The 21,127-nt window shown below is 45.6% G+C and overlaps 1 protein-coding gene across 2 annotated transcripts in view; it reads right to left on the bottom strand.

Annotated features, from left to right (window-relative positions):
* SLC6A8 (solute carrier family 6 member 8) overlaps positions 1–21,127 on the bottom strand; it is a 132,949-nt gene that overhangs the window by 93,215 nt on the left and 18,607 nt on the right. Inside the window, exon 1 of one of the 2 annotated variants that reach the window (XM_073600167.1) lies at positions 15,879–16,962. The exons of the other annotated variant lie outside the window; for it this stretch is intronic. Within the exon in view, the coding sequence (XP_073456268.1) occupies positions 15,879–16,155 (277 nt within the window). The 5' untranslated portion in view covers positions 16,156–16,962. Of the gene's footprint in view, positions 1–15,878; positions 16,963–21,127 lie in introns of those variants that run through there. 2 annotated transcript variants of the gene reach the window in all.

The following is a 21,127-nucleotide window of genomic DNA, read 5'->3' as shown; positions in this document are numbered from 1 at the left end:
ACATAATATATGGAAATAAAATACGTACGAAAACGCAATGCATTCCCTTTACTATACACTATAACACATAAAAGTTGACTCAAGGTAAAGGAAGACACACTGCAGACACTCAGGAGACACATAGAGGTCATCTGCGAGCTTTTAAACTCTTAATTTGAAAGCAAATAAAGACAAAGTTCAATGAGACACTAAACACACACTTGTAAAAAACGTATGACTAGACCCCACTAGTCAGAGCCGGGACAAGGTCCTCCAACACCTAAGGCAAGAATGCCAAAGGGTGCCCTCCTCCAAAGCAAAATGATTGGTTGAACACACAACTACTTTTATTTTACCTCCTATAGGTCCCTCTTTTATTGGCTTTTCGAAATAACCATTGCAACCATTTAGAGATTGGAGGAAAATGTTAGTGTGGTCACTTTTGGTAGATAAATGATAAATTCAATCAGAGATTTTTTTTCAGCGGGAACGTGGGGGAAGGCAGTTCCGGCACCTCAAGAACTGAATGTATGTAACGGCAAGGGGTGCTGGGGTGTGCTGGAGGGTCTATTGCTGCTGGGGAATCTATTTTTGTGGAGGAAGGGGGTCTATTGTTGCTGGGGAGGTCTTATTTTACTGGGGGGAGTCAATCTTTGCTGGGAGGGATCTACTGTTGATGGAGGGGTCTTTGTTGCTAGCTGCTGGGGAATCTATTGTTGCTGGAGGGGATCTATATTTGCAGGGGGGTCTATTGTTGCTGGGGAGGCCTGTTGTTGCTGGTGGGGGATATATTACTGCTGGGAGTGGGTCTTATGTTGCTGGGGGGTCAATCTTTGCTGGGAGGGATCTACGGTTGATGGAGGGGTCTGTGTTGCTGGCCGCTGGAGGATCTATTGACGCTAGGTGCTGGGGAATCTATTGTTGCTGGAGGGGATCTATTTTTGCAAGGGGGGCTATTGTTTCTGGGTAGGCCTATTGTTGCTGGGGGGGAGGTCTTATGTTACAGAGGGTCAATCATTGCTGGAAGGGGTCTAGTGTTGCTGGCTGTTGGGAGTCTATTGTTGCTGGGGTGGATCTATTGTCCCTGGGGTGTCCATTGTAGCTAGATCTATTTTACTGCCTTACTTGTTATCAAATTCCATACAATATACTTAGCATTACAAAATTATACTTGGTTCTGTATTCTCTAAAAGGGGTGATAATGGGAGGTGGGTAAGGGGTGGAACCAAAGGACAACTCTCGGAGGTGGGTAGGGGGCTTAGTCAAGGGGTGATCAGAAGGGAGGAGTTCCTGCACCTAGTCTCTGGGGAAAAATAGCCCTGAATTAATTTAATAAAATATTTTTATTTTTGGCCTGTGCATCAGACCAAAAAAGAGGGACAACTGCAGAGAAAAGAGTGGCAGAGGGATTTGGTCTCAAAAGAGGGACAGACGCTTGAAAGGAGAGTTATGCCTGAAACGGCCGAAACGCATTTGAGGAGCTCTCTACAGGTGGACAACAGGAGCTGAAGCCATCTTTTACCCATTTCATTCACACTCAAGCAACAGGAAATCGGTGCCTGCTTGCAGACGGCTGCCATTTTGTTGAAGTCTACTGGAGCCTGACAAACTGATCCTGTCTGTCTTGCTCCAGCCTATCCACATGCCGATCCGACTGATACAGGTTTGGGGGGCATTTGAGCCGTTACTATTTTCATTGTTTTGGGTTATAAATGCATAGAGCAGCATTTGAAACAGAACACAGTTAATTCTCAATCGTGTAAAAACTCTACCATCTACGACATAGTGGTGACATGCAGGCCGGTGGCTTCATTAAAAAAAAAAAAAAAAATCAGCCTTCAGCCTGCAAATGAACACTGCCACATTTAGCCCAAGTGGCATCGGCAGTGCCATCTGTTTAATATTGTAATAGTCAGATATAATTATACAGGGATTTTTTTTTCTCAGAAAATAGTTGCTGGAACTTAACCATGACCCCCCAAAGCCCACTGGCAGTAGGAGGGTCTTAAAGGGGCAATAAATACCAGGAGTGCATTACATACAAAGTGCAGAGTTCAGTGGTGCTTTACGTACATAGTGCAGAGTTCAGGGGTGTGCTGCATACAGAGTGAGAGTTTAGTGGTTTTACACAGAATACAGAGTTCAGTGGTGTGCTATGTGCAGAGTTCAGGGGTGCATTATGCACACAGTTCTGGGAAACATTATGTACATAGTTCAGAGATCAAGGGTGCGCTGCATACAGAGTGCAGAGTTCAGGGGTGCATTACGTACATAGTGCAGAGTTCAAGGGTGCGCTGCATACAAAGTGCAGAGTTTAGTGGTGCACTATGTGCAGAGTTCTGGGAAGCATTATGTACATAGTTCAGAGATCAGGGGTGTGCTGCATACAGAGTGCAGAGTTCAGGGGTGCATTACGTACATAGTCTAGAGTTCAAGGGTGCGCTGCATACAAAGTGCAGAGTTCAGGGGTGCATTATGTACACAGGGTGCAGAGTTTAGTGGTGTGCAAAGTGCAGAGTTCAGGGGTGCATTACGTACATAGTGCAGAGTTCAGAGGTGCATTACGTACATAGTGCAGAGTTTAGGGGTGCATTACGTACATAGTGCAGAGTTCAGGGGTGCATTACGTACATAGTGCAGAGTTTAGGGATGCATTACATACATAGTGCAGAGTTCAGGGGTATATTACGTACATAGTGCAGAGTTCAGAGGTGCATTACGTACATAGTGCAGAGTTCAGGGAGTTCATTACGTACATAGTGCAGAGTTCAGGGGTGCATTATGTACATAGTGTAGAGTTCAGGGATGCATTACATACATAGTGCAGAGTTCAGAGGTGCATTATGTATATAGTGCAAAGTTCAGAGGCGCATTACGTATATAGTGCAGAGTTCAGGGGTGCATTTTGTACATACTGCAGAGTTCAGGGGTGCATTACGTACATAGTGTACAGTTCAGGGGTGCATTACGTACATAGTGTACAGTTCAGGGGTGCATTACGTACATAGTGTACAGTTCTGGGGTGCATTACGTACACAGTGTATAGCTCAGGGGTGCGCTACACATGGAGCACAGAGTTCAGCCTTCTTCCACAGCTGCTTACCTCTGCATCCCCCATTCACATCGCACTTTCACCCCTCTTCAGCTCTGACCTCTGCACCCCCCCCCCAACTTCCACTGCTACCATTACCTACCCCCTCCCCTAAAAGCTCCACCATCTTCCACGTTTTACTGTTATTTCTGTATTAGCCTGAAGTAAAGGTGTTGACATCTGCAGTGCACCCCGGGCATCTGCATTTCCCTTGTCCCCATCCTGCACTGAGTGGGAGCCACTCTGGAGATCAGATCTGCGGGGGCCAAGCTGTAGACACAGAAGCCAGACTTCAGTGTTCACAAGTGATAATGACGAGCAGGAGGCAGAGGGTCTGTGCCAGAGGTGGTGGAACGGAGTTCCACCACGCTCCAGCTGAAAAAAAAAAAAAAAAGCCCTGCGCTTCTAGTATTGAAATAATTAAATTTAAAAGTTGAATTTATTTTTTTTAATGATAGTTTTTACATTTTTATGCATTTGTCGTCCTGTAATAAACCAACAATGAACAAAGTGTACCAAGTAAAAATCTTACATGCCTTGGGCATCCAGCCATGTCTGGTAGGAAAGGGTTAATCGCAGAACGTTCAGCAGCCGGATTGTGCATCCACCAATGAACGTCTAGAAGTAGCTTTGTTGCTGCCTTCACATAGTGGCAGATGCTACTTTAAGCTCCTTGAGTGAGGAACGCACATGTTCTTGTCTGTCTCAGTTACAGCATTTTTTACTGTGCAGGCTTTCTGCCAGGAGTCAGTTTGCAAAACACTATTGCAGTCTCTTTTGGCCGACTCGGGGCTCATAAACGAATATTCTATCAACAACTTTTTTTTTCTTTTGATAGAGCAGTGAAAGGTTTTAGCCCAGTTATATTTTTCATTGTCATCTCTGTCCCCTCACTTCCTCTCAGTGACACCAATTACATTGTTGTGACTTGGACCACTCGCTCTGTAGGCCGCATTCCGCATATAGTCTATGTCTAGGAAGATGCAACTATTAATTTAGACTTCACACCTGGTGGTACACCTGTTCAATTGCTTGATAACACAAATTGCTAATCAGCCAATCACATGGCAGCAACTCAATGCATTTAGGCATCTAGACGTGGTGATGAAGACGCCTTGCTGAAGTTCAAACCGAGCATCATAGTTGCATAGTTAGTCAGGTTGAAAAAAGCAGGGCCGGATTAGGAGCATCATGTGGTTGGTGCTGAGGATTTTGGTGGACTTTTTACTGGGCACCCTTCTGCTTTCCAAGAGCCTGTGCTGGTGTACACCCAAACTCAAAAGGACGCAGCCGCACAGGTGTAACACTAGGGAACAGGGGTGGCTGGTGTTCAAAATGTTTGGGGGGCGCAAACAAACTGAAAATTTCTGAAAAAAAAACCCCATCAATTGCAGCCTCACTGTACCATCAAACGCAGCCACTGTTCCCCATCAATTGCTACCACTGTGCCATCAAAAGCAGCCACTGTGCCTATCAAACACAGCCCCTGTGCCCATCAATTGCCACCACTGTGCCATCAAACACAGCCACTGTGCCATATCAAACGCTCCCACTGTGCCATCAAATGCTGCCACTGTGCCCCATCAAATGCTGCCACTGTGCCCCATCAAATACAGCTACTGTGCCCATCTTATTCAACCACTGTGCCCATCTTATGCAGCCACTGTGCCCCATCAAATGCAGCCACTGTGCAGCATTGAATGCAGCCACTGTGCCCATCATATGCAGCCACTGTGCCCATCAAATGCAGCCTCACTGTGCCCATTAAATGCAGCCTCACTGTGCCATATCAAATGCTGCCAGTGTGCCCCCCGCTCTGTACTTACCTTGTCTAGGTGGCGGTGGGACTGCTCCACGATGTCTTCTCCCGTCCTCTCTTCCCATCCTCTGCTATGATTGGACTCCTGATAGGCATCCAATCACAGCGCCTGATGTTTCAGCCAATCAGGTGATGGGTAACAGATCCGAGCACCTGATTGGCGGAGAGGCGGTTTAGTGTTAGGAAAGTGAATATTCATTCGCTTTTCTAACATAGATGAGTGACCTGCGGGCGCCCAGCATGGCGCTCGCAGGTCGCCTATTAGAGCCTATGGCTCTAATCAGGTGCTTAAAAAAACCTCCTGCCGCTGTAGTTCAGGCGCCCGGTGCCCGAAAAGGGGTCGGGTGCCTGAATAAGGGGTGGCAGCGGCGGCCATAGATTGATTCATGAAATGCAAAACTCGCTCATCCTTGTCTTTATGGACCTTGCTTTGCGCACTGGTCCAAATCATTTGGTGGAGGGGGGATTATGGTCTGGGGTTGGGCTTGGCCCCTTAGTTCCAGTGAAGGGAACTCTTAAGGCGTCAGCATACCAAGACATTTTGGCCCCCTTCCTGTTCCAACATGACTGCGCACCTGTGCACAAGGCAAGGTCCATAAAGACATGGATGAGCGAGTTTGGAGTGGAGTTCGGACCTCAACCCGATAGAACACCTTTGGGATGAATTAGAGCGGAGACTGTGAGCCAGGCCTTCTCATCCAACATCAGTGCCTGACCTCACAAATGCACTTCTGGAAGAATGGTCAAACATTCCCATAGACACACTCCTAAACCTTGTGGACAGCCTTCCCAGAAGAGTTGAAACTGTTATAGCTGCAAAGGGCGGGCCAACTCAATATTGAACCCTACGGACTAAGACTTGGATGCCATTAAAGTTCATTTGTGTGTGTAAAGGCAGGCGTCCCTATACTTTTCTGGTAATATAGTGTGTATTAAAATAGTATTATAGTGTGTATTAAACTGGTTTAAACGAAATGTTCAGTTGGGCGTTAAAATCCCCATAGTGGTCACCCAAGGTGACTTAGAACACAGAACTGTCTGTTTTTATCCTAAGTAACATCCAAGTTATAAGGAATGGTTAAATATTAACTTCTGTTTGCTCTGTTAAGTAGGATACCTGAATACGTGTGCAAAAAGAAGGCACGTTTCATGGGCCCTATACAGGTATGGGAAAATATGCACAGACCTGAAAAGGAACAGATCTGAAAGCTATCTAATAGCTTCATCATGGGCAGACAACCATGAAATGCATAGAAAGTAACTGATTAACATGGTGTTAGTGTGTCTGACTTACAACATTTGGCAACCAACCTGCAGTAAACTTTGAACAAAATAATGCAAGACATTCTGTAAGTCCTATGTGTCCTTTTATTTGAAGGGGCAGTCCCACGTTTGGAACCATATTGCTATTACCCCCACCAATTGCTTAGGTTTAATGACTCATGTATTGACCATTAAATATAAATATACTAAAAGGTTGGCCCCGTTAAAAGTGTTATTGTGAGGGCTGTCCCGAAAGTAATTCAAAAGTGGGCATAACTTTTTTTATTAAAGCGGTAGTAAAATCCCTTTTTTGATCTTGTACCTACAGGTAAGCCTATAACAATGAATATCTTCTAAACTTGGGGTGTTTCGGAGATATTCACACTGGAGGCAGCCGGTGATGCCACCGGCACATATGCTCTGAAGGTCTTGCTTAAAGTGATGTCATTGCGGTTCTGGCCATTCATAGAGCCAGAGCCTGAGAACCTGGAAGGAAGACCGGGGGAAGATGGAAGCCCTGTCAGTGGTGACCGCGCACTGCTGGAGGGCTTTGTTCTAAGGTATTTCATCATTTGCTAGTATGCTATGGTAGTATTTGAAAGCCGCAGTTTACAACCGTTTAACTTACATAGGTCGTTCTAATTTCACATGTTGGTAAAGAAACTCTTCCTCCATAATATTTCTTCTTCTTTTTAATTGCAGGAAAGCAATGGATTCCAAGCAGAAGCAACGTGCCATCATTGAGTTCTTGACGAAGGAGGGGTGCAGGCTATCCATCATCCACAAAAAGCTACAGAATGTTTACCAAGATGACATCATTGACGGGAGCAATGTCTTGTCATTAATTACTCGTTGTCAGTGGTGTCATCTCCGTGAACATTCTGTAGCCTTCTGTGAAGGTGTGACAGCCTGCACCCCTTTTTGTCAAGAACTCAATGACGGCACATTGCTTCTGCTTGGAATCCATTTTCCTGCAATGAAAAAGAAGAGTTACTATTCAGCATTAGCCAGCACCTGGGGCTCTTTTCCTTTGGAGGATCTGAATTTGCTCACTTGTCTATTAGCCTAGTCCTACCTGAGCGATGGAGTATTCTTCGCAAGAGTTACTATAGGGTAGGAGCTACTCTACCAAAGGGCTACTCTACCAAAATGTAAAAATTTGAATGACCTATGTAAGTTAATAAAAAAAAAAAAAAAAGTTATGCCCACCTTTTGGTACAGCCCTTGTACTTACAGGTGGAACCTGGTGGACTGGAGATCTCCAGTGGTGGGATCTCCTTGCCATGGCTTCAGCCCACCTGGGAGATTTGGGTGTTCCTGGCCACCTTTACTTTTTCCTGTTCCTTTTGATACATTTCCCCTTCAATAGGGAAAATAAGATCCCTTAAACCAGTCACAACTGGTGGGCAAACCCAGGAACCAGGCACAGGGATCTCATCAATTCCCCAGGGATATAAGAACGCATTCAATTTCCAGCATCTACAAACAACCTAAAGTAAAAATATGCTCAAGCTATAAAATCACATATGTGATATAGGCTGCGAGGTTCTTTTTCTATGCTCTACCCAGAATATTTTGTAAATACCTGTTGATCATCTCAGTAGAACCATTGGATAGGCACTTCCTTTGCTAGGGTGGCAACTCTTTTCCTTCTACAGTGGAATTACTGCAGCATTGCTGCTCTAGCCACTGATACCATTGATAGCGCTATAATTGAATAGCCACGCTCCACCCCAGGGCCGTCTTTAAGGCAGGGCAAAAGGGGCAGCTGCCCTGGGCCCTGTCATTGTTGTGGGGCCCAAAGCAGCTGCCTCATACTTGCCAACTATCCTGGTTTAAATTCCCTCGTCCATCGAGGTTTTAGTCCCGTGCTATGTCCCAATATCTCACTGTAAAGTGCTGCTACTAATGCCTCCCAGCTCTGCCCTATTGTTGTGTACAGATGGTTCACCTGCAGACCCTGTGTTTACATGTAAAATAGCGGTGTCCAGCAGCATTGATATGTATATCATGCCCCCCTGAGGTCATTTCCACAGTAATCTCTAGCAACCAATCAACAAGCAGAAATCATGTGCTGTAACCTCTAGCAACCAGTCAGTGAGCGGTAATGATACACTGTAACCTCTGGCAACCAATCGCAATAGCTGCCTGATCTTATTAAGTAAACTGATTTTGAGTCTAGGTGCTATTTATTGTATGTCTCAGAGCAGGTGGAGAGTGAAACTGCATGGGGGGGGCAAGAAAAGTTTTGCCCAGTGTCCAATCAATATTAAAGACAGCCCTGCTCCACCCACAGCCATTCAAATTTACAGTACATTTCTTTATCTGAAGGGGCTTAGAGAAATTCAGTAAAATCCCTGCTCAGTGCCTGCCATCCCCCTCCAGTACTGTCTAGCAGGGTGCAGGAAATGTCCAGCTTCCGAGCTGCCTTTACTAATTATTAAAAGTGAAAGTTCTAGCGGGTTTAATAACTATTCTTTGAGCATTAACATATGGTCTACACTTTTTGGGGGTGTGTCCTTCATCTAAAATTTGTTTTGCAAATATGAAAATTGGCCTTCGCAGCAAGGAGCACATGGGAGTGCAACACATTTAAAAAAAACAAAAAAACAAAGAAAATTCCCAGCTCAACTCCCCAACCAGTCTGCAAACAACCAAATTGTCCTGTCTAACAGTTTGCATTAAAAACAGGGGTTTGGTTTGCACACATTTGCAAATACACGTGTAAGCTGCAGAGCCACTTTATGACACCCCAGTATTAGCCTTTAAAGAGGGGTGGGCTCCCTCCAGGCTTACCTGCCCTCTATCTATCTATTATTATGCATGTGCTTTAACTATGGAGGCTCTCAAAAATTTAGAGTTAGGGCTGCAGATAATACTGGGGAGCCGTGAAGTGGCTCTATAGCTTACGCATGTATTTGCAAATGTGCGCAAACTAAACTCCTGTTTTTAACGCAAACTGTTAGGCAGGATAATTCGGTTGGTTGCAGGCTGGTTGGTGAGTTGAGCTGGGAATTTTCTTTGGTTTTGTTTGACATGCGTCATGCTTCCATGTGCTCCTTGCCAGCGAAGGCCAGTGGCCATTTGTTTGTACTGTTGGAATACTGGTGAGGGGATGGGCTGGACACCTTTGCTGCCTTTGTGCTACATGCTGGGTGTCCAGTGTGCCCCTGTGCCTTTAAGGAGGATTGGGCTCCCTCCAGGCTTGCTTCCTCTATCTATTCCTCTATCTCTCCAAAATTTGGGATTAGGACTGCAGTAAATACGGGGGTGCTGAATACTGAAGTGGCTCTGCAGTTTACACCTGTATATGTATTTTCAAATGTGTGCAAACTAAAGACAGGATAATTTGGTTGTTTGCAGGCTTGTCGGTAGTGTGAGCTGGGAATTTTCTTTGGTTTTGTTTGACATATATGAAAATTGGGTGATGCAAGCAGAAAAATAATGTTTTCAAATCCCACTCTAAGCCAGTTAACAGACCGAAAGTGATGGGAAATGTAAAATGTAACAGTCTTGTCACCAAAGCAGGAATAAAGGGGAAATCATCCAATGTAGAGGCCTGCTTCGTGACAATTGTCTAAGAGGGGATTTCAACTCACTTTGCACGAACTTACTTTCACTTTCTGTTATGTTCCTGTAACAGTTGTAGCAACATACCAGTCCAAGCCCAACCCAACCTAGCCCAGCTCAATCCAGCCTAGCCCAGCCCAACACAACCCAACCGAGGCCCAACCCAGCCCAGCCAACCCAACTTAGCCCACGTCAACCTAGCCCAACCCAGCCCAGCCCAACTCATTCTAGCCCAACCCAACCTAGCCCAACCCAACCTAGCCCAGCCCAGCCCAACCCAACCATTAACCTACTGTAGAGAGTCAAGCAAGTGCTTGCTTTGAGTATAAAAAAAAAAGGGATAAGTGGGTATGTAGTGGCTTCCACAGACCAGGACATCCCAACCACACATAGAAAATGTACCCCATCATTCATATGGCCTAAAAGTATCTTGGGCCCCGCTGTCAAAGACTCCATCACCATAGGATATAGAGCCTAATACAGATGAGGCTATGACATGACCACACCGTCAAAAAATTGTGTCAGGGAAAATCCATCAGACATAAACAGCCATTGATCCTGTGGAAATTTTGTCTCCTCTTGTTCAGTAAAAACAAAAAAATGTTAGAGCATGTTCACACCAAGTCCGTTGAGCTGCAGTTTTCAGCACATCAGCTCACATATATACAGTAGTATGAGCAAGACACATAGAAAACAGCTGTTCTCTATGTGCCCTGTTTGCCCCACACATGTGCAGTGGTGTGTAGAAAGTCCAAGCTCAATGGATATGGTTTGGCAGGGTACAGTGAATATATATTCTAGATCTTAAAGTTTTGAAGGCATTGTCTTTTTCCTTGCCCATACATTTCCTACTGAATCACAATGCAGCCTGTTTTACATAGCCTTTGGGTACCCATCCAAAGCAAAGGTTTAGAGGACACCTCACCAAGGCACCATCACAGTTTTTACCCTGTGCAGTCCTTGGGGCCATGTTAGAAGGCAACCCATCAGTTATAGATTCCTACATTTTAGATCAGTTGAGCGATAGTGAAGGTTCAGTTTTAATGCAAAAGGGTAACCCGGCACTTAAGATGGCCATACACTGGTAGACTTTCAAATGTTTGTAACAAATGTCTTGTCAGTACATTTGCTAATGCCAAGCAAAAATGTAGAGGACGCCATGCCAAGGCTCCGTCACAATTATTACCCTGTGCTGTCCTTGAGGCCATGTTAGAAAGCAATTCATCAGTTACCGATTCATTGTTTCAGATCAGCTGAGCAATAGAGAAGGTTTTGAAAAAGGGTAACTTGGCACTTAAGACGGCCATACACTGATAGGTTTTCGATCGTTTGTACCAAAAGCCTTGTCAGTGCCAACAGACTTGACGAATGTCCTTTAAAGGCACTTTAAGATTTAATTTGCTTCTAACATTCAATTTTTGGTATGAATGGAATTTCTTCAATGAAAACAGCATTCTCTGTTAGAAATGAGTTCATCCTAGAAACATTTTTTACAACGTGCTCCTTCGAATTTTCTCAGCACTGTGGTTAAACATGATCGTCAACTTGACCCCATTAACCAATAGATATGTATCACTCGCCTAGCGTAGGTTGCTAGGAAAATTTTGTTTTTGTCTCCTTCTGTAGTCAAGGGAGCAGTTATTGTTTGTTCTGTTCAGGGTTTCACAGGCTGGGAGTTTGTTTGCTTCCACCTGCCTCTGGAAGAAGCTTCCAGAACATAGGGAGGGAGATTCAAATGACCAGCCTGAATATTTATCATGGCCTAGCCAATCCCTGGAGAGGAGTGTCCAGAAGGTGGCTGGGGAGGTGATAAATAGTCTGAAACCCTGAGAAGATTGTTCTTTACTCGGCAGGGAGGGTCCCAAAAGCCTCAGGGGCTATTGTCCCTCTGTGGCAGCCTGCGGACTGTGTAGCTGTTCTATGAGGCCTCAGCTCTGACAGAACTGAGCGCCTGAAGTGATCTATCTGAGGAGCTTGTAGGGACGAGCAGCCTCTGTACTAGTCAGGAAGAACCAGCTTTTAATCAGCCCCTACAGGGGATAACGCTACAGAAAAGTAAATGAATATTCCAAAAAATGAAATTTTCACATGAAATTCTATTCGTGTAAGGTGAGCTTTAGTTGTTGGGGAACAGCATCTTCGGGAAACAGCAAAAATACCCAACCGAACCAACCGCCTGCCCACATACAGTAATCATTTCATGGCGCTGGGTTCCTTTATATAACTACTACATGAATGTCAACAACCCCCACTTCCTAATTCAAGGCGAGCTATCAGGCACAGTTATTTGTTTCTTGTACTACGTCCAGCTTCTGGCTGATATGAATACCTTTGGACATGGTGATATAACGCAGAGTCCTGAAATTTGTGCGCTCAAAGCCGTGTCCAAGAAACTAGAGAAGGCTGCTCGGTTTGACTTGCATTTTAACCCCTGGCATATCAGGAGGCCAAATCTGTCCCGTGAGCACATCCAACTTAGCGTTGACCAGCCACACTGCTGCTTTTTATAGTGGCCCGACCTCCCCTTTTAAGGAAGGACATCATGTGGGGCTGGGAGAAGAGTTAAGTATACATTTTTCATAAGGTTCCTGCATTAAGCTTGCTACAATAGGCACAATTTTGATAATGGAGTTTGCTAGGTCTTGGACATCTCTTTTCAAGCCAAATATTAGCAAGACTACACAACTACAATGGTGAAAAATGTATTGATCTAACCTGCAAAAAAAGGTTTGGCAGCAAAGAAAAGATTTGTGATCGGTTTGTACAGATTGATCTTCTGCACAATTATGATTTCTGGTCAATTAAACAAAAATGTAGATATATTACACATGGCTTCCTCTTCAACAACGTCGGATCTGGAACACCCGCTTGATTAAAATTTGACAAGTTACCTAACAATCCCAACATACACTATATTACCAAAAGTATTGGGACGACTGCCTTTACACATACATGAACTTTAATGGCATCCCAGTCGTAGTCCGTAGGGTTCAATATTGAGTTTGTAGCTATAACAGCTTCAACTCTTCTGGGAAGGCTGTCCACAAGGTTTAGGAGTGTGTCTATGGGAATGTTTGACCATTCTTCCAGAAGAGCATTTGTGATGTCCAGCACTTATGTGGACAAGAAGCCTTGGCTCGCAGTCTCCGCTCTAATTCATCCCAAAGGTATTTTATTGGGTTGAGGTCAGGAATTTGTGCAGGCCAGTCAAGTTCCTCCAACCCAGACTCGCTTACCCATGTCTTTATGGACCTTGCTTTGTTCACTGGTCCAAACCATTTGGTGGAGGGAGGATTATGGTGTGAGGTTATTTTTCAGGGGTTGGGCTTTGCCCCTTAGTCCCAGTGAAGGGAACTCTTAAGGTGCCAGCATACCAAGACATTTTGGACAATTTCATGCTCTCAACTTTGTGGGAACAGTTTGGAGATGGCTCCTTCCTGTTCCAACATGACTGCACACCAGTGCACAAACCAAGGTCCATAAAGACATGGGTGAGCGAGTCTGGGGTGGAGGAACTTGACAGGCCTGCACAGAGTCCTGACCTCAACCCGATAGAACACCTTTGGGATGAATTAGAGCAGAGACTGCGAGCCAGACCTTCTCAACCAACATTAGTGCCTGACCTAAAAAAATGCGCTTTTGGAAGAATGGTTCATGTGCGTGTAAAGGCAGGTGTATTTTTTTGCAGGACGTTGGAGGAACAGCATTTTGATCATTCAAAAACCAATTTTTGAAATTTCATCTACAAGGGTCATAAACGAAGCTCAAGCCTATGATGCAGGATAGACATTTAGCATGTACATAGCCAACAGTACAATCGAAAAATTTAAAAATGTAATTGATCCCATCTTTTAATGCATTGCAATGTCGCCTCTTCTCTAGGCAGTACATCATGGAAAGAGCTACTGGATATCAAGAGTTATAAAAATATTATACTATATATAAATTGGACTAGCTGCTGGTTTAAGATATAAAGTTAGACATTACCCAAGAAAAGTACATTTGATACAGGGAGATGACCCACACCAGGTAAAAAAAAAAACAATGAAACATATGTGTTTATACACTACAAAGCCTAGTATAGCCTCAGGGTGCCCGTCAGTACAGAGCTAGCAGAACTTTTCTGGGAACCAACAAAGGTGCATTGTTACGTATTTACTGGAATCAGTAAGTAATCAACAAGAGTTCTATTTTTGGGTCATGCCAATCCTAACTGAGTGTATTATTTGTCCTTGATCTCTAGTTTTGTTGATCTGTAAAGGATAATGATCTGCTCTAAGCTAAAAATTGGGCCGGTAAAAGCAATTTGGAACTCTCTCACTTCACCCAAATGGTCTGCTATGGATTGCCTTTTGGAATCAATTGAGATACGGGTTGGAGGCATTCAAGAGATGATAATGTCTCTTCCTGGGTGCCTGTTTTTGCAATTCCAAGAAGAATGTTTGCATTGAATTGCATTTTACCAAGCATTTGGCACACAGTTGTGGCATGGTCCCATTGACCATGCCAGGTCCCCTTGACCATGTTGAGTTAAACTTGCTGCACTGCCAAGCAGGGACAGCAATGTGAACAGACCAGAGTGGACACCAGACCCAAGTGGCTACCGCTGACTATGGATCATGCCAGGTCCCCTTGACCATGCCAAGGTGAACTTGCTGCACTGCCAAGCAGCCACTGCAGTGTGAACAGACCTGAGTGGCCACCAATGCTTGCCGTAGATGGGTGCTTGTTTGTTTTTCAATTCCAAGGGGAATTTTTGCATTCAAATGCATTTGGCCAAGAATTTGGCACACAGTTGTGGCATGGTCCCATTGACAATGCTAGGTTCCCTTGACCATGCCGTGTTAAACTTGCCACACTGCCAAGCAGCCACTGCATTGTGAACAGACCCGAATGGCCATCACTGACCATTGGCCATGTCAGTTCCCTTGACCATGCTGAGTTAAACTTGCCACACTGCCAAGCAACCACTGCATTGTGAACAGACCTGAGTGGCCACCACGGACCATTGGTCATGTCAGGTTCCCTTAACCATGTCAAGTTAAACTTGCTGTACTGCCAAGCAGCCACTGCAATATGAACAGACCCGATTGGCCACCATATCATGCTGCAGATGGGTGCCTGAGTACCTGTCATGTTTTTTTTTAATTCCAAGGGGAATTTTTGCATTGAAATGCATTTGGCCAAGCATTTTGCACACAGTTGTGGCATGGTCCCCTTGACCACGCTGAGTTAAACAAGTAGCAACTGCAGTGTGAACAGAACCCGATTGTCCACCATTGACCATGCTAGGTTCCCTTGACCACACCGAGTTAAACTTGCTGCACTAGCCAATCAGCCTCTGCAGTGTGAAAAGACTAGAGTGGCCACCATTTTATGCTTTAGGTGGTTGGTCAAGGGTGGTGAAAAGGTGGATCAACTGCCCCCCACCCGTGGCCAAAAGCCAGAAGAGAGTGCACCTGCTTCAACAAAGGACCAACATGGACCAATGTGCAGATTAGTCATAGGAAATATATTAACTAACTAACTTATACTAACTCAAGGTGATTGAAGACCCAGGGAAAGACTGCAGATATGTTTATAGAAGACTCTTGTCTTGACTTGGGACTTAAAGACGTTGGTAAAGACATGCTTACTGGTACATGTAAATAAAAAAAGACAGGATTGACTACACCTGAAGGTGTAAACCTGGAAGTTCAAGGGTTTGGAAACTAGGCGTGAAAGCATGAATCAAAGTCATGGGTAAGGTCAGGACAGACTCGTCGTTACGTTACTAGATGTGGACGTGTAAGGAAAGAGTAGGCTGGTTTTACAAATTATTGACATGAATTGATAAGATGGCCAGGTAAAAACAAAGGAGATAGTGGTGGTAAGCTGAGTAGGCACAAATTACGAAATGTAGCCATGTGTAGGGACAGGGTAGACTTGTTGCGAATGAACAAATGTGAGTGAAGAGAGCCAATAATTTAAGTATGGAGGGAGGCCCTATGTGAGAACTATGCAATGCAACCACATAGACAGCCATAAAGGCAACGTAAAGCAGACTTTTTCAATTAGAAAACTGGGCAGCCTCCAAAATACTTCCTTAATCAATACGTAGAAGGCCTACCATTGGCTACCATAAGAGCTCTCTGAAAAACCGACAACTTTACCCACCTCCTCCATTTTTGTAGCACAGGTAAGGGAATCTCCAAACATTTCCGAGTCCAACAGCGAAGCCCACACACGACATGATAAAATCCATCTGCCGATTCCAAGTGTCTCTCTCAGGAACCGATGTCCTGGACTTCGTGGGGTAGATGATCCCCGCTTTGATGGACCCATTGCAACACAAGTCCGTATGTCCATTCCCGCTCGGTATGAGCTGTCCATTTTTCTCCTCCAGGTTCACTTTGTAGCTGCCGTTGTCTGAGGACAATCTCCTCTTCTCCATCGCTCAAGCTGCCGGTACTCGACCTTCTTCCTGCACCTGACTCCTACTACCTACCTACCCCCCCCCCCTTTTATATCCCTTTTCTTTCCGCTAACACCTGCTTCTGGACCAGAGAACCTTCTTAATATTAAATATTAAATAATACTTTTTTTTTTTTTACAAAAAATAAAAAATAACTGCAGCAGAAATATAAAAAAATATGGGTTTGGCAAAAAAAAATTTTGTAAAAAAAAATTAAGGAAACGAGAAAAACACCGGTGTGGGGAAATCGGGAGGTGGGTGTGTGTGTGGGGGGGGAAAGTCAGAAACCGTCCACAAAGCACTTAAAGGTAAGCCGAAAGTATCTCATGGGTTACAGCGGTGGATGTCGAAGAGGAAGGAAATTTGAGGGGGATGAAGGAGACGCCAAAGCCCACCGTGAGCGAGACCAGAAAAAAAAAAAACGGCAGGGGGTAGTGGAGCCCGCTATCAGCTAGAGAGCGCGGACGTGCAGCGAAGGTTCTCTAAAGAGTGCGCTTCTGTACCCTGAGGCTTAAAAAGCAGAGCCTGGATGAAGTCACCGAGCGGCACTCCTCCTCCTCCTTCGCCCTCCCTCTGCTCTGCCTTGAACCTATTCCTTCTCCTCTCGAGCTTCTCTGCCTTTCAGTGCAAGTCAATGCTTCTGCTTTGCTGGTGATCCACGCCTCTTGCTGCGCAGTCCTGCCCTCCCCATCTCTCTCTCTCTCTCATTGAATCCATTCAGACAGCTGAGTAAATCCTCCCCGCTGTCGTATGGGCCTATCGGTGACATAAGGAGGAAGCCCTCACATGGTCACTATTTATAGAACCTAAATGCGAGGATGCAAAGAAGAAGAAGAAGGGGGGGGGGGGGGTAATGCATCGGCTGCAGGAAAGCGTAATTCGCTGACACTGCGTACGTGCACAAAGGCCTTCCGGGAACTCTCCCTTTTTGCACGTCTCGGGCCGCCTCGTCCTAGAAGTCTCAGCAGAGCGACTCGTCCGAGAGCAAAGCTCAAAGACCCAACGGAATGCAGCTCTAGTGATTGGAATACACCGGGGTCTCTCAATCGTCTTTCCAAGCTACTGCAAGGCAGCGCTGTCCTCATCAATACATCAGTAAATGTAAACCTCCCAACAGTCCCTGATCTTCAGGGACTGTCCCTGATCTGGAGCAACATCCCTCTGTCCCTCATTTTGGTCTGATCTATATAGCTGTATAGAATAATATAAAACGCACTTTTTATCTTTCAAAAAGTGTTTCCCCAGTGCTTAAACCTTTCATCCAATCTCTAAATTGCTGCATTTATACATTTTAAAAGCCAATATAAAGGAATAGTAGTGGTAAAAAAAGCACCTGTGGATTTAATTAACCTTTTTTTTTTAGTTAATGCTCCTTTAAGGGGGTGTGGCAGGGGGCGTGTCCTATGCCTACATACGTTTGCTAGTAGGCGTCCCTCATTCCCATCTCAAAATGTTGGGAGGTGTGATAAATGCATTCTTTAAATGCAAGCAGGGGAAGAGCCTGAATGTGACCCGGTATCAGCCTCTTGCAGTCCTTGTACAGCAGGGCTGGGGTGTGAGAGGAAGAAGCAGCACAAGAAGCCAATCGGGTTATGTGCTGACAAAGGAGCATGCTGATTGGAGGAGAGAACAGAGTGACAAAGAGGTAAGCCCATCACTGTGCTTTACAGCAGGGCTGGAGTGTAGAAGGTAGAAGCAGCACAAGAAGCCAATCAGGTCATTCTGTTAGGAGGAGAGAGCAGAGTAGTAGAGAGGTGAGCTCACCGCTGTGATGCTTCACTTGCAGTCCTTGTACAGCAGGGCTGCAATGTGAGAGGAAGAAGCAGCACAAGGAGCCAATCAGGTCATGTGCTGACAAGGAGCATGCTGATTGGAGGAGAGAACAGAGTGTCAGAGAGGTGAGCCCATCACTGTGCTGCTTCACTTGCAGTCCTTGTACGGCAGGGCTGCAGTGTGAAAGGAAGAAGCAGCACGATCAGCCAATCAGGTCATGTGCTGACAGAATGCATGTTGACAGGAGGAGAGAACAGAGCAGTAAGTACATAACTGTGCTGGTTTTCTTGCAGTCCCTGTACAGCAGGGCTGGAGTGTAAAAGAAGAAAGCAGCACCAGCAGCCAATCAGGTCATATGCTGCCCGGGAGCGTGCTGGTTGAAGGAGAGAACAGAGTGACAGAGAGTTGAGCCCATCGATGTGCTGCTTCACTTGCAGTCCCTGTACAGCAGAGTAGGGGTGAAGGAAGAAGAAGCAGCACAAGGAGCCATTCAGGTCATGCTGATAGAAGGAGAGAGTGACAGAGAGGAGAAAACATTGCTTTGCTGCCTCACTTGTAGTTCCTGTACAGCAGGGCTGGAGTGTGAGAGGAAAAAGCAGCACAAGGAACCAATCAGGTTATGTGCTGACAAAGGAGCATGCTGATTGGAGGAGAGAACAGAGTGACAGAGAGGTGAGCCCATCACTGTGCTGTACAACAGGGCTGGAGTGTAATAGGAAGAAGCAACACAAGGAGCCAATCAGGTCGTGCTGATAGAAGGAGAGAGTGAGAGAGCGACAAGCCCATCGCTGTGATGCTTCACTTGCAGTTCCTGTACAGCAGGGCTGGAGTGTAAAAGGAAAAAGCAGCACAAGGAGCCAATCGGGTCATGTGCTGACAAAGGAGCATGCTGATTGGAGGAGAGAAGTGATTGACAGAGAGGTGAGCCCATCACTGTGCTGCTTCATTTGCAGTCCCTGTACAGCCGGGCTGGAGTATGAGAGGAAGAAGCAGCACAAGAAGCCAATCAGGTCATTCTGTTAGGAGGAGAGAGCAAAGTGACAGAGAGGTGAGACCATCACTATGCTGCTTCATTTGCAGTCCCTGTACAGCAGGGCTGGAGTGTAAAAGAAAGAAGCAGCACCATAGCCAATCAGGTCATGTACTACCCGGGAGCGTGCTGATTGGAGGAGAGAACAAAGTGAGAGAGAGTTGAGCCCATCGCTGTGCTGCTTCACTTGCAGTCCCTGTACAGCAGAGGAGGGGTGAAGAAAGAAGAAGCAGCACAAGTAGCCAATCAGGTCATGCTGTTAGAAGGAGAGAGCAGAGTGACAAAGAAGTGAAATCATCGCTGTGATGCTTCACTTGTAGTGCCTGTACAGCAAGGCTGGAGTGTAAAAGGAAGAAGCAGCACAAGAAGCCAATCAGGTCATGTGCTGACAAGGAGCATGCTGATTGGAGGAGAGAACAGAGTGTCAGAGAGGTGAGCCCATCACTGTGCTGCTTCACGTTCAGTTCCTGTACAGCTGGGCTGCAGTGTGAAAGGAAGAAGCAGCACGATTAGCCATTCAGGTCATGTGCTGACAGAATGTATGTTGACAGAAGGAGAGAACCGAGCAGTAAGCACATAACTGTGCTGGTTTTCTTGCAGTCCTTGTACAGCAGAGGAGGGGTGTAAGAGCCAATCAGGGCATGTTGTTAGGAGGAGAGAGCAGAGTGACAGAGAGGTGAAATCATTGCTGTGATGTTTCACTCGCAGTCTCTGTACAGCAGGGCTGGAGTGTGAGTGGAAAAAGCAGCACAAGGAGCCAATCAGGTCATGCTGTTAGGAGGAGAGAGCAGAGTGTCAGAGAGGTGAGCTCATCAATGTGTTGCTTCTCTTGCAGTCCTTGTACAGCAGGGCTGGAGTGGGAGAGGAAGAAGCAGCAAAAGAAGCCAATCAGGACAATAGCTGATAAGGAGCATGCTGATTGGAGGATGAGCTGGGCTAGAGGGAAGTGGGTTGAATGAAGCTGGCCATCGGAATGAGGACATCTAGTGCCAGAGCAAAGTACTGCAGGGGACATCTCTCAATTGAAGGTGAATATTGCAGCAAAGTCTTTTTTTTTTTTTTTTTTTAAATGTCTTTTTATTTTTCTTTTGTCATTTTTGGCTGGATTTCTGCTTTCAGCCACAGAGAAATTCTGGTCTGGAGTGCAAGTAAGCATTTAAAACCCGTGACTTGTCTGTGCTGCGATGTTTTCTATTGGTGCCAGGAGCTCTTTAAAAGCTAAAAAGACAAAATGTATGCAGTTCCTCTTATTGAGGTATTTCCAAAGAACGATACCGCATTCTGTCCACTAGATGGAGCTCACAATACAGGCATTCATGTTTTATTAAAAAATACAGACATTTTGCTCCACTTTCATGAATGCTTCTGACGTTCGTGCAACGAATGTTTTAGAAATAGACCCCTAACAATGAGCTTCTTCTATTTTGGTGCAGTCCTGTTCTGTTGTCCTAGTACAGTACAGTACAGTGAGTGTTGCCACCCTGGGATAGGAAGTGTGTTACTGGCAGGATCACCAGGTGAAAAGAAAGATCGATAGACAACGAATGCGGCCACCACATCTAAGGACTGATATGCAGGCTTTAGGGCTCATTTACACTTAATTTGACCTTAAGACACATTAAAGCACAAATCGCTTCAACATGCTTTTTTATGTGTTTTTAATGCTTCTGTAATGCTTTGATGAAGCTTGGCAAATGCCCTGTGTGTGTTGATTTTGTATTTGTTTTAGAAGGGCCCAGTAGGAACTCCTGCTTAGCAGATCCCCAGCATATTTGTACCCCTGTTCAGCAGATCCCCTGCTCAGTAGTAACCCCCAGCTCCGCAGATCCCCCACTTAGTAGAAATCCCAGCTCCACTGATCCCCCACTCAGTAGAAATCCCAGCTCCGCTGATCCCCCACTCAGTAGAAATCCCAGCTCTGCAGATCCCCCACTCAGTAGAAATCCCAGCTCCACCGATCCCCCACTCAGTAGTAACCCCCAGCTCCGCTGATCCCCCACTCAGTAGAAATCCCAGCTCCGCTGATCCCCCACTCACTGGAAATCCCAGCTCTGCTGATCCCCCACTCAGTAGAAATCCCAGCTCTGCTGATCACCTGCTCAGTAGTAACCCCCAGCTCCGCTTATCACTCGCTCAGTAGTAACCCCC

The sequence above is a fragment of the Aquarana catesbeiana genome, linkage group LG09 (assembly GCF_042186555.1).
Source record: "Aquarana catesbeiana isolate 2022-GZ linkage group LG09, ASM4218655v1, whole genome shotgun sequence".
Lineage (NCBI taxonomy): Eukaryota > Metazoa > Chordata > Amphibia > Anura > Ranidae > Aquarana > Aquarana catesbeiana.
Note: the sequence above shows the minus strand (reverse complement) of the source record. Positions and strands in the feature narration are given on the sequence as shown.